The 12,325-nt window shown below is 47.1% G+C and overlaps 1 protein-coding gene across 4 annotated transcripts in view; it reads right to left on the bottom strand.

Annotated features, from left to right (window-relative positions):
- Positions 1-11,758, bottom strand: part of arap2 (ArfGAP with RhoGAP domain, ankyrin repeat and PH domain 2) — a 96,348-nt gene extending 84,590 nt beyond the window's left edge. The window contains exons 1-7 of one of the 4 annotated variants that reach the window (XM_062384253.1): positions 11,661-11,758; positions 7,821-8,698; positions 6,696-6,778; positions 3,354-3,430; positions 2,949-3,013; positions 1,988-2,350; positions 1,085-1,154 (exon numbers count right to left, since the gene is read on the bottom strand). In XM_062384253.1, the coding sequence (XP_062240237.1) occupies positions 1,085-1,154; positions 1,988-2,350; positions 2,949-3,013; positions 3,354-3,430; positions 6,696-6,778; positions 7,821-8,635 (1,473 nt within the window). In that variant the 5' untranslated portion in view covers positions 8,636-8,698; positions 11,661-11,758. Of the gene's footprint in view, positions 1-1,084; positions 1,155-1,987; positions 2,351-2,948; positions 3,014-3,353; positions 3,431-6,695; positions 6,779-7,820; positions 8,699-11,194; positions 11,271-11,660 lie in introns of those variants that run through there. The other 3 variants (XM_062384255.1, XM_062384254.1, XM_062384252.1) reach the window with 3 other exon arrangements.
- Between the last annotated feature and the right edge of the window lie 567 nt (positions 11,759-12,325).

Raw genomic sequence — 12,325 nt, 5'->3', positions numbered from 1 at the left:
TGAGGAGGAGGGCAACGCTAGCTCAACCGTCAGGAAGAAGGAGCGAGAAGAGAGATGCAGGGAAGACGAAATGCTGAGGGAGGCAAAAAGAGAGTGAGAGAGAGAGAGTTCTGTCCCTCCCTTCTTTCCCCTCCTCTCTTTCTTTCTCTGGTCAGGTGCCAACATCGATGTACTTTGCCGTGCGGCTGGACGGGCACAGAGAGCGCCGGCCCGTCACGCGTGCCAAGCTAATCATGATGATGACGACAATGAGAGGGAGGAGGAGGAAGAGAGCGGCAACTTAGCTCAGTCCCCCCCCCCCCCCCCCCCCCCCATGGTATGGATTTCTGTAACGCATTGGGGAGATTGACTTCGCAAGCGAGCGTGTCAGCAGGGTGGGGTGCGGGGGGGGGGGGAGGGGGGGTGAACATGTGCATTAGAGTGCTGCTAAGGCTGCATCTTTCATTTCAACCCGAGAAATAAAAATGAACTGAGCCTGATGCAGGTACTGTGACCTGGACTGATGTCTTGTCTACACGTCAATGGACTAATCATTGCCCACCCCTTTTTTAAATATCTGTCCACATGAACTTTATTTTTACAAAATGAAAAAGCAATAAGGACCACAAAAACGCAAACAAGCATGTCCGGCCACAAGTTGGTGATATATATTTAGAACTCTACCAATAAAAAACCAGAGAAGAGCACTGTGGTCAGAGCAATATTGGGCAACGCAGATGTCAGTGCATGTCAGTAATGTGCTGCAGTGATGTTACATTTGATCTGGTACATAACCGCAGGTATTGCAACAGTGGGAAGGATGTGATGTCATAGTTTCCCAAACAGAAACCAGAGCAGTTGAAAAAAACTCAGGTTTGGTCATTTAAAAATGATGTTTGTGGGTAGATGAGAGTCTCAAACACACAGAGGGAAAGGTTTCTTCAGCAGTTTGTGTTATCATGTAACTGACACGCATGGTCAGGGCTTGTTTTCCTCGATTACCCCAGACAACCCAGGATATAACTTGAAATTTTATAAAAATCTAAATCCCCACAGGTCTCAAGGTGTTAGCGACCATTAGTGCTTGTGTTCTCCTCACGCCTACCTTGTCGTTGTTGTAGTAGGCCAGACTCTCGCCGTCGAACCGCATCCACCTCCTTTGAAAAACACATTTTCTGCAGAGGAGAGTTGAGATCAAAAATTAGATTGATAAACTCATCGGCCTCGACAAGCAAACAAAGGACATGTCAACAACCGTCGAGCCAGGGAGCGGGTGAATGATTCTCCAGCGAAACAGAGAGTGCCACTGATTCATTAATGTCAAGAGTTTTATCAACAGATGCCAATTAGCACAGTCAAAACCAATGGCTACTTTCAGGTTGGAATATTCAACAGCAATGGAGGCAGTTTGCCAAACCCATGCAAATCAGCTGGTGAAGGAGAATATAAAGAGGAAGCCGGAGAGAGTAAGAGACCCTGGGTAGGGAAACGTAGCCGTGTGAGGAAAAGGCAAAACTAAACGAAAGTCGATACATTGTGCATCTGAATGCAGCAGGGATATCTCCCATCTTCCACTCCTGCCCTTTCAATAGGCCCATGCATTATGGAAAGATCTCCCCCAGGCGTCTGTATCTAATGCTTTTTAAGAGTTTTAAATAATCATCAAAGACAGAGGAGCAAGGAGAGAAAGAGGAGGGTGCAGAAAGAAGAGGGTCTGACGAAACAGGAAGTGGGTTGTGGACCGTGAAGCTCCTCTGTCCCTTTACTGGCATGTGTTGGTTTGTTGATGTAAGAGGTTGTAGTCAAAAGAGAGAGAGAACGTGCACTGATCTAAATGGGAAATGAATATTTATGACCTGGGCAGAGTGGAGAGTAAAAAGTGTCTGTGTTGAGGATTCAGTGCAGGCCCACGTATCGTTACATCAGATGAAGAGGGCATTTCTAACGTCTGATAATCTGAGCTGAACCTCTCATTAAATTCATCATCCTCTCTAGCAGTGGGACTCACCCTTGAGGCGACAGCTTGTCCAGCCAGCCCACTTTGAGCACCTGGCGTTTGGGCGCTCCGTAGAAGCAGGCGTAGGGGGAGATGTCGGGCAAGGCATTCCTGGTGACGCCCCCCAGAGCCTCCGCAGACTCCTGGTAGAGGTCACACTCCACCATGATCATGGAGCCGTCGTTGGGGCCAGTGGCAGGCGGACCAGGAGCAGGGCCATCGGGGTTCAGGGCGAAACATTTGTCCGAAGAGGCTCGGGGCAAAATGCCGGCACACTCGTCCACTGTTGAATACTCGTCTTTGAAGGGGTCCGGTTCTTTGGCTGCCGGTGCAGAGTCGTTTTCTTTTGACTCCTTCTGCCTAGGTGGCTTTTTTCTGTGTGAACAAACATGACACGTGTTGTGCTGGGTACTGGGATGAAGAACCGTGACGTCCCAGTGCACCAACCACAGGTGATACAAAAAGACGGCCGACACGAAAGCGCCCCAAAAGTGGAGCCAAAAGTTCTCGATGACCATTTTTGATAAACATGTTTATGTTAAATATTTTTTTGAATATATGAATATGTATATAACAGGTTAAATAGTTTTTATTTCTTTCAAATCTACAATTAAATACTCAATAGTCAAACTATTCTTTCACAGGTAATAATAATCATAATAAGGTAATTAATCCCCATAAATTCACCCTTACTACTCTTAATCATTTTACTTTGAATGCAGCTTCAGAATCGCTTCCTAGTCACGGATTCATATTTTTGAATATGAATCCGTGAACATATGAAATAATGCTGTGGATGGAGGTCAACAAGTGGTTAAAAACCAAAGTAGAACTTTGTGGTTGTGCAACTATAAGACTGCATGTACACTTTAAGATGAAGCTACAGGACCATATACAGACGGGTCGTTTCTCAGGAAATATGAAGTGACACATCGGGGGCATGAGGCAGCAGTATTACATCAGAACACCATACCTCAGCTTCCTCTGCTTCATCTTCTCCTTAAAGCCCTGCTGCAGCCCTTCCTTAGCGGCTTGGCCCTGCAGAGCACGGAGGAGATTAGCATCAGATGAATCCATCTCTCGGTCAGACACCGTTATCGTGTTGCCGCACTGAGCTACGTTAACTTTCGTGGCCAGGCGACATTTTCTATTAACCCCGGGGGTCAAACCGAAACAAGCACAGTTTCCACTCCGCCGTGCGACCACAGTGACATTTTAACACAGAGAGGGATGTGTGGCGTGCGGGCTGCAACACCTCAGATGATGCTGAAGATCTGACAATTGCTGTTCCTCTCTGCTGAGCTGCTGCTCACTGTCCAATAGCGGGAGTGTGTGTGTGTCTGTGTGTGTGTGTGTGTGTGTGTGTGTGCTCTCTTACCTCAGCGCTATCAGGGTTGTTGTACAGGAACGTCTCTCCGTAGGGAGCGATGGGCGTCGAGGACTTTGGAATGGAAGCTAAAAAGGACAAAGGGACAACACAGCGGTGGTTTAGTCATTGGGAATTGAACCTTGCAGAACACAGTGTGAAGGCCTGTAGACGCCTTCGGGCCTTTTCACACCTGAAAGCACAAAACCAAGGTCCATGTCTTTGTTGCATTTAAATTTGATTGGTTAGTTTCAAATTGCGACTCAGGGCACTTTAGACTTTTGGATGACATCCTGTTGATATCACCTGTGTATGCTGAGTATACTGTACACTCATTGGTTAATAGATGGGCGTGTGCCGAACATCAATGGCTCCCGTATTCCCTTTTTAAAACAGCAAGAAAAAAATATTTAGTCCATCCAAAGAATTTCAATAATTTCATTGCCACTGTAATTATTTTTATTACCAGCAAAACCTCCTTTGTGGATAAACCCTCAGATTGGCACAGACAAAAGGCACTTCTGCTTTTCATTTATATTGTTTATTAATGCTGTGTCAACTTCCCCAACAGCTCATAAAGTCAAAACAAATGAGAAAAAAAGTTTTACACTGCAAGTGAACCGAACAGAATCATTGTTCATTGGCGCTGGACCGACTCAGACTAACTTACGGTCCCTTGCTCCGCCTTTCATACCGGTTATTTACGTTACACGTCACCAGACCTAAAGTAGGATCCACCTCAGTCAGTCACAAACTGACCGAGTCCCTGCCACAGCCACTCCTCCGCCCTGGCTCCTGCAGGGAGAGTGGACAGTGCCAGGCGAGGAAGAGACTCCGACCAGACACCATTAGTCTGGAGACCCCGGGGCCGCCCTGCGTGGGAGGCTGCATGTCTCTGTGAAAAATGACACCGGCCTCTCCTGAGCACTGCGAGGGTCAGGAGACACCGCCACAGGGCTAGACACACACACACACACACAAACACACAAACACCGGCGGTCAAAGATCGAAACACCCTCAGACACGACGCTGCCTTGGGAGAAAAACCGCAGGCATGAAAAGGATGGACGGAGAAATAAGCCGAGTCACATTCCAGCCCTCACAGATGTGAATGCAGTGCTTTCTAAAGCTTTATGGACACGCACTTCCAAAACAATGCAGGCCGATACAGGATGTCACAAAGGTCGCGTCCTGGGCTGGGTGCACTTTATGAAGGTCTGTTTATTTGATGATCGAATCCGCAGCAACAGAGTGGACAGGCTCTGCAGGCAGACGGCAACCATCGATCATCATCTATCAGCCGGCCCTCGGGCCACCTCCCAAGGCCACTGGACCCCGGCTGCACTCAATTCCTGTCTGATTCCTCTCTGCTCTTCCCTCGCTGGCTCCGTCCTCCAGCCTCCTGCCTTTTGTTTCTCTCAGTCGACCACGCTGCTTCTTTATCGGCTCGCTCCGGAGTCTCTGTCTGGGGAAAGCGACCTCGATGCAGCTTGGTGAGGAGTCAGTGAGGAGATTGATCGAGGAGGGACCGAGGAGATTGATTTGTTTCTGAATGAAGCCCCTCTGCTTTGAAGCCGGGGAGTTACAGATCGGTTTGCTAGAGCCATCTATCCGTGTCACTGCATGGCAAGCAGGGCCGATACACAAAACTGCCACCGACTATATTCACATTAATCAACTGGAAATGTGTCACTTCAGTCACAAATTCCCAGAATTAAAGCATGAGGGGCATTTTCTTTTGCAGTTTTTTCAACATAATAATAATGAGGATTATAATGTTAATGATAATTAAATTTGTTCATGTTTTCTTTCTTTAAGTTTACAGAAGAAAGAACTTGAATACTAAAAAATAGAATGTACCTGATTGGACCTGATTTGCATTTTACTTTAATTTTATTATTTGTGGAAAAGCATCACTTTGCTTCGGCCTTGGAATAATATTCAATAGATGATGCAGTCCGAGGACAACAACCCTCCGCTCTCCGTTGTCGTGATGGAGGCGAGACACAAAAAGGGGTTAGAGCGGTCGACCTCTAACCAGAAGGTCGGCCGTTCGATCCCAGTGTTCCCCATTCCGAATGCCGACGTGTCCTCGGGCAAGATACTGAACCCCAAATTGCAAAGTGCCGCTTTCTCATATAGAAGAGTGCCGCAACATAGACGAATGTTTGCATGAGTGGACAACAAACCCTTGATCAATCACTCACAGTGGTTTTACTAATAGAATATTCCCATCAACCCCCTGGGCTGTTGCGTTTGAGTCCTGCCCATTTTATGAAATACCATCACCTTCACATCTACTTACTGTTGAATATTCTTCCGAGGCTGCTGAAGAAACACAACAGGAAGAGATGGGGTCAATTTAAATTCCACCGACCCCTCTTCCCGTGAGTTTTCATCGACTACCACAATCGCTCTGTGAGATTACGATGTTACACATATATATATATTACAACTTCGGGATCTCATCTCGGAGTAAAACTCTTCAAATATGCTCGGATGAAAGGAGAAGTCAGACAATGCCTCGCTGTGAGGGGGGGGGGATTCATCGTGCCAGCCGAGCTCCCCGTCTCCCAGCGCTGGGACCGCCTCGCCTCCCTCTCTTCCTCCGTCTCTCAGCCTGCTTTGCATCCATCTCCTCTTCCCTCCCTCCCTCCCTCCCAAACCACTTCACTGTCTCTCTCTCTTTTTTCTCTCGCTCCCCGTCTTGTTCCGCTCACACAGAGAGAGTTGGCAAAACAAGGCCTGCCGAGAGACCGCTGCCGAGAAGGAACACGGAACAAAGAGCGCAGACGAGGCCTCGACAATCTGTTGATGCACGTTGCCAGAGTCCATGTCACAAAGGGGTCAACTGGTTTTCCCAAAAAGAGTGACTGGTTCTCAGGGGTTTCCCGCACGCCACTCCAGACTGTTCTCATCCAGAGGCATCACAGCAGCAGCTCAGGTACATCACGAGCTGCCTCGTCAGATGAGACAGGAGGGTCGACTGGGCCCCCGGTAAGTACAGCTCGGGGGGGGGAGCAAAATCCTAATATGTATTTGTACTGGTTGTACTACAAGCGGGTGTGTTGTCAGCAAAGTTAAACAACTTCTGAAAAGACGTCACGCGCCAGGGTCTTAACCAGGGACGAGATGTGAGAGAGATTATTTCCCGGGAGGTGAGCGCTTGAAACCGGGGCGACGCCGTTCCCCGCGACACTGCCGCCGAGCTCCCCCGCCCTCCCACCCCGCCCCACCCACATCTCTCCCCCTCCCGTCTTTCATCCGAGCAAACAACAGCCACCACCGACTCTACCGGCGAATGAAATATTCATGGCGGGGATGAAGCGGATGCGGCTGAGAGACGGCGTGTACCTCTCTGTGTGCCGTTTGCACCGGGGGGACCTTCGGAGCCGGTGACGTGTTCGGGGCCGGTGGTTTGCGCCGGTGCGGTGCTCCTGAGGAGGAAGAGAGATCAGTGATTCAGAACCGGCAATTCATGCACGTAATGGGAAAAAACAGGTACAGCCACGTGCTTTGTAGAGACATTTAGAATAGAGACGTGAAACTCTGAGAGAAAGTTTCACAGCTCAAACGTCCAACAATGTATAGTATGAAGATAATATGAATGGAGAACTGAAAATTAAGGAGGTTCTCAACTGGTGACAAAGTGAATGTGAAGCGAGAACGGCACCATCCAAGTGTGTTCCCTTCAGGGGCTTCTTTTGTTTAAACCGTTCTATTCCAACTTGTTTGATACGTTTTGGGAAACCGCTCATAAACTCTCATAAAGTCAAACTTAATAAAAAATAGTTTTGACATTCTGGGAAATACACTTATTCCCTCTCTTGCTGGGAGTTGGGTAAGAATGCAAAGTAACTAAACTGGCAGCAGGTAAAAAAGCAGGAACCGAAAAAAAGACTGGTTATAGTGGGAAACAGCAAACGAGGACTTTCTCGACCTGTGATCAAACTTCTCTTCACAGAAAACGTCTCTCCTATAACAGACTGATCAAACGTGTGTGTTATAGTGCAGGTGAAATGTGTGTGTAATTGTGAGGCACCAGAATCTTCAGACTCCAGATGATAAGTGTTTAATGGCTACAAACAATTATCCGCTGATGGTAACACCCAGGCTCGTCCACTCCTTCATATTTGTTATCATGCCTTCACCATAAAATGATCAAATTCATGCCGTGCTGCAATAACTTTGCTCAGGTGACTGTTATGGTGCCTACAACTCTGCACTACTTCTTCTTCTTCTTCTGATTTAAAAGGAGTTCAGACACCATATGATACATTACTGCCACCTACAGTATACTCAATATATGTGTTCTGGCTTTCTCCACATTTGCTCTAATCACTGGGTCAGGTACAGTGGGATCAATGTTCTTATCCAACTCCCTCCTCTAAGAAATATATAAGAAACTGAAAAGCCTTTTCTGCCAACATGTTAGAGAACATTTCCACTACAGATAATTAATAAGCAAATAAACTTTACTTGTCGTGAAATGGCAGGATGCTCTGAATCGGGATCTTGGGAACGGGCCGGTGCCTCAGCCTGTAGGAGCGAGTCGGCCGCGGACCCGCACGATTCTTAAAACTGGGCTGCGCCTCATAGATGGAGTTCTCCACCATTTCCCCCTGAAACCCCGCCTGGTGTTCAGTCGTCGCTGGGCGGGGGTTTTCATCAGGAGGGTCCTCGGGTTGAACCTCCCAGTCTGAGGGCATTCCTGAAATGCAGAGAGACTCGCTGCTGCTGCTGCTGGAGGAGGAGGAGGAGGACACTGAAGGAGGGATGAGGGCAGGTGCAGATTTGGATGTTTTGATGTTGTGGGGATCGCGTGGGGCAGGTTGAGGTACAGGGAGGTTCCTGTCCCCAGGTTCTATTCCCAGTCCTGCTCCTGGAGGTAGAGTCTGACTCCCCTCAGTCTCATACTGACACTTGTCCTTTGGCGGATTGTGCTGACACGAATGCCCCCTCTTCTTGTCCTTTAAGAAGATGTGTCTGGGATGTGGCACTGGCTTCCTCCTGCGCCTCCCATTCTGTGCACCTTCCTCCTCTTCCTCGTCTTCATCTTCTTCATCCCATCCACCACTAGGAGCGTTCACCCCTAGCGCTTCCAAACTGCGGAGGATGCGCCTGCGATGTCCCGTTGGAAGGACGTCAAGCTCCAGGAGGTCCTCGTCTGTGAGGTCCTCGCAGTCTTCCAGAAACTGGTATCCTGCCTCCTGGAAGCAGGGGATATACTGGGATAGACGGAGGGTGGACAGCCACTCCACTATCTCCTGGCTGGGATCCGGAGGCTCCGACATGGCGCTCTGTTTATTCAGATCTGCCACATCATCACCGACCTTTAGAAGACGTTGGGGTCCGACCTAAAACCAAATAGACACAAAACCAGATAAAAGTAAGTGATGGTTGAAGATGACTGCTGCGATCTCATGAAGCTGCATGCACCATCAAACAAAGTGTAATCTTTTACTGGGATCTAAGTTCATGACTCCGCTCTTGTACCAGAGACAGGATTATTAACCTTTGAAACATCCATTAACTCAAACAGGAATAATTTAAAATATCTGAGAGACTTTGGTGATAGGCATTTTTTCTTCTTTTACCCTACAAGCCAAAATTTTCCAAAGTGGATATTGATTTTGTCTTAGAGGAGAGTTCTGCAGTTCAAATTGTAAGGCTTGGATTTCAGCTTGAGATATCACATCTATGAAGTGAATCATCTGAGCTGTGGATCTGTGTGACCTCATTAACAGGACGCTTTGGCATTTTTGGGGGAAATTGACTTTTTCACTTTCTTACCACGAGTGGCATGAGAAAAATGATATGAGAGTTTCCGTGTCTGTCTGTTAAATCTGAAGGTCGAGCCATGGAGACAAGACGCTTAGCTTAGCATAAAAGAATGACAACAGGGATATGAGCTCTAAAAGTCTGCGAAAAATGTGGTACTGGATTAAACGAGTTGTTGACGTCATCCTGTGAATCAATAAACATAATTTACCCTTCTAATTTTTACACTTTCGACACTTCAACTGTTTCTCAGAAGAGTTTGTCGATCTCTCGCCAATACTGACATTTTTCGGGTTAATTTATTGTGCGTCTTAAATTATTCATGTCACCGGAAACAACTTCTTTTTGCAGAAATTGGAGAAGGAGTCAGGTTTTTTGTTTTAACACTCAAAACACATGAACACAACACGTTTTGTTTACAGTGTTCCATGTTTTTCAAGATGCATCTACTGTCCATCCTGGAAAAAAGTGAGCACACACACACACACACACAGACACACACATCAACAGAACCCAAACATGCAACACTCCTGGATGAACCTGCATGAAACAGCTACGAGGAAACGGAGAGCCACCATCAACACATGGCTTCACAGTTTCAGTTACCATATTTACACCGAGCAAACGAAAGGTTCGATGAGAACACCTTTTGGGGTTTTGAAAATGTCAGCTGTGTATTGCAGCTCGGGAGCAACAGCTACTTGCTCTGGTGGAAAGTCGACTTGTTAATCTCTCCACACCATCTATCTTCGGTGTCAAACTCAGACTACCTCCTCATCCGTCTTGCAATCTTGCTCTCACACACGAACTTGAAACTCGCAGGACGATTCAAACACCGTCCAAACCATCTTCTCACGTCCACTTCTCTTTTAGGTGCAGCGGCTATAAAGCGGCGTTACTTCTGCTTTCGGGGAACTAAGCTCGGTGTGTGTGTGGGTGTGTTTGTGTGTTTGATGGTTTTACTGCTGTAACGAACACAGGCAGGATCTGTCCCTTTGATCAAATTTCAAATATGAAATCAGTGAAAACATAGATTATCTCCTCATTTGATGTTTTTTGTACTCAGCATTTTATCATCGTGTGAGCACAAACCACACCTTTGTATTATTAGATTAGCACTGAGCTTGCAGGGGGGGGGGGGGAATTAAAAATCCCTGCTCAACTCACAACAATGAGCAGTGCTGAAAACAAGGGGCCTGCGTGGCTCATGCAAGGACCCGTGTTGGCTAGCAGCCAGACCAGACACACGCCAAAGCTCTCTCTCGCATTTGACCCCGGCCCCTGCTCCACATCTCTGCCTTATAGCGGTTCGACGCCCACTCACGCAGCTGCACGCCATCGCACAACCTCACTCTTTTTAGTGAAGCGCTGTTTAAGGCCTTGAAATAGAAGTTGTGTGATCAACGGCCGCTGCCTACTGGTGTCACGGCCCAGAGAGCGTGGGGATCGATAGAGCAGAAAGAAAAACAATGTCATTTAACAAGGGGAGAACATGGGAAGTTGTGTGTGTGTGTGTGTGTGTCTGTAACTGCATTCTACGGTGGTCCTGAAGTGCAAAACACAACAGCAATGAAAACAACACAACGACAACACATGATAGCAAATAAGAAAACAAAACAGCAAGTAAAGAAACAAAACGGAAAATAGGAAAAGACAATAACAAGTCTGAAAACATAATAGAGAATGAGACAACACGACAAAAGAGAAAAACACAACATCAACTAAGAAAACAACTGCAAATAAGAACAGATAATGACAAATAATAAAACACAAAGACCAATATTTGTTGCCGTCTTTTGTGTTTTGCACTTCAGGGACACCATACCACAAACACACACAAACCACTGACAAACAATAACAGCAATTTGTTAACACAAGATATTGTTTACTACACAAAACCAGCTGCCAGCACAGGAGAGGTGTGTGTCTGTGTGACCTCACTTCTACACAGTGCCTCTCTCTCTTTCTTCCTCTCCACTACACTTCAGGTATGCTTAGACAAGAGTGAGTCACACACAGCAACACGCCCGTGCATGCACACACACCCAACACACACACACAGGTACACCTACCTCTTCAGTATCAAAGTCCAATGTGGATCCTTCCTGGTTTGAGAGAACGAAAGATAAACCTGTGATGTTCAAGTTTTGCAGTTGAACTGTAGCGGGGTAAAGTTGTGTCCGGTGTTGAGTTGTGTGTCAGCGTGTGTGTGTGTGTTTTCATCAGTGGCTCACCACGTGTGAAATGTGCTCATCTTGTATGTTCACACTTACAGGAAAAGGCTGTTACGCCACTATGGATGTATTGCAACAGGAGAACTATTATTAAAACATGACTGCATGGCTTCACTTTCTATTTTACGCGTATTCTAAGGAACCTAAACTACGTATAAGTGACAATAACACCCCCCCCCCCCCCAAGCACCACAAGCACACACACTCTGGCATCGGTTAAATGAGCCTCGTGCACGTTGGCGCGCACCTAAGTCGAGTTAAGATCGATGAAGAAACACCTGAGGCTGGGATGTGCGGCTCTCACCTGCAGAGGAATCCTCAGGTATCATCCACGCACCTTGACACACGTCCTCTCGGTCATACTGTGCAGCTCTGGCGTTTCTGTTGAGCGTCACAGCTTCACACTCACACACATTAAACACACACACACACACACGTCTGTTTCCGTTCCCTGTGTTCAGGGCACGCCCACTTTCAAAGCTTTTTACGCACCATGGCACAAGCGCAGCCCCGTGCCTCCTCTTCCATTAACGGACACCGCAGGGTGTTAAATAGACTTTAATGCCTCTGGTGGACTTTTTTTTTCTTCAGATTCTTCTTTCGGAACCTGTTTACACAATTAAAACGCAAACTGTGCGTGTGATCAGCAGAGTGGAGGGAGCACAGGGGATGTACGTGTCCCAGCTTGATCCAGAGGCCCCGGGCTGCACATCCAGCTCACAGGAGAGGAATGCAGCAGCCTGATACCTGACTCACACCACGAAGAATAGAAGAAGGTGAAGAAGAAGGAGAACACACACCTACTGACTGGAATCACACCCACTGCTCTTCCGTTTATCATCTTTGTGCCCAGATAGGACTGGCACATGTTGTATAGGACTAAATGACGTGAAGAAATGTGAACTATCAGCATTACAGTGGGGGTTGTGAAAGAGATATCATTAACAAAATAAAACTTATGTAAGAGTA

Source organism: Platichthys flesus, chromosome 24, assembly GCF_949316205.1.
Source record: "Platichthys flesus chromosome 24, fPlaFle2.1, whole genome shotgun sequence".
NCBI classification, from domain to species: Eukaryota; Metazoa; Chordata; class Actinopteri; order Pleuronectiformes; family Pleuronectidae; genus Platichthys; species Platichthys flesus.
The sequence above is the reverse complement of the archived record's forward strand: the minus strand, read 5'-3'. Positions and strand labels throughout refer to the sequence as shown.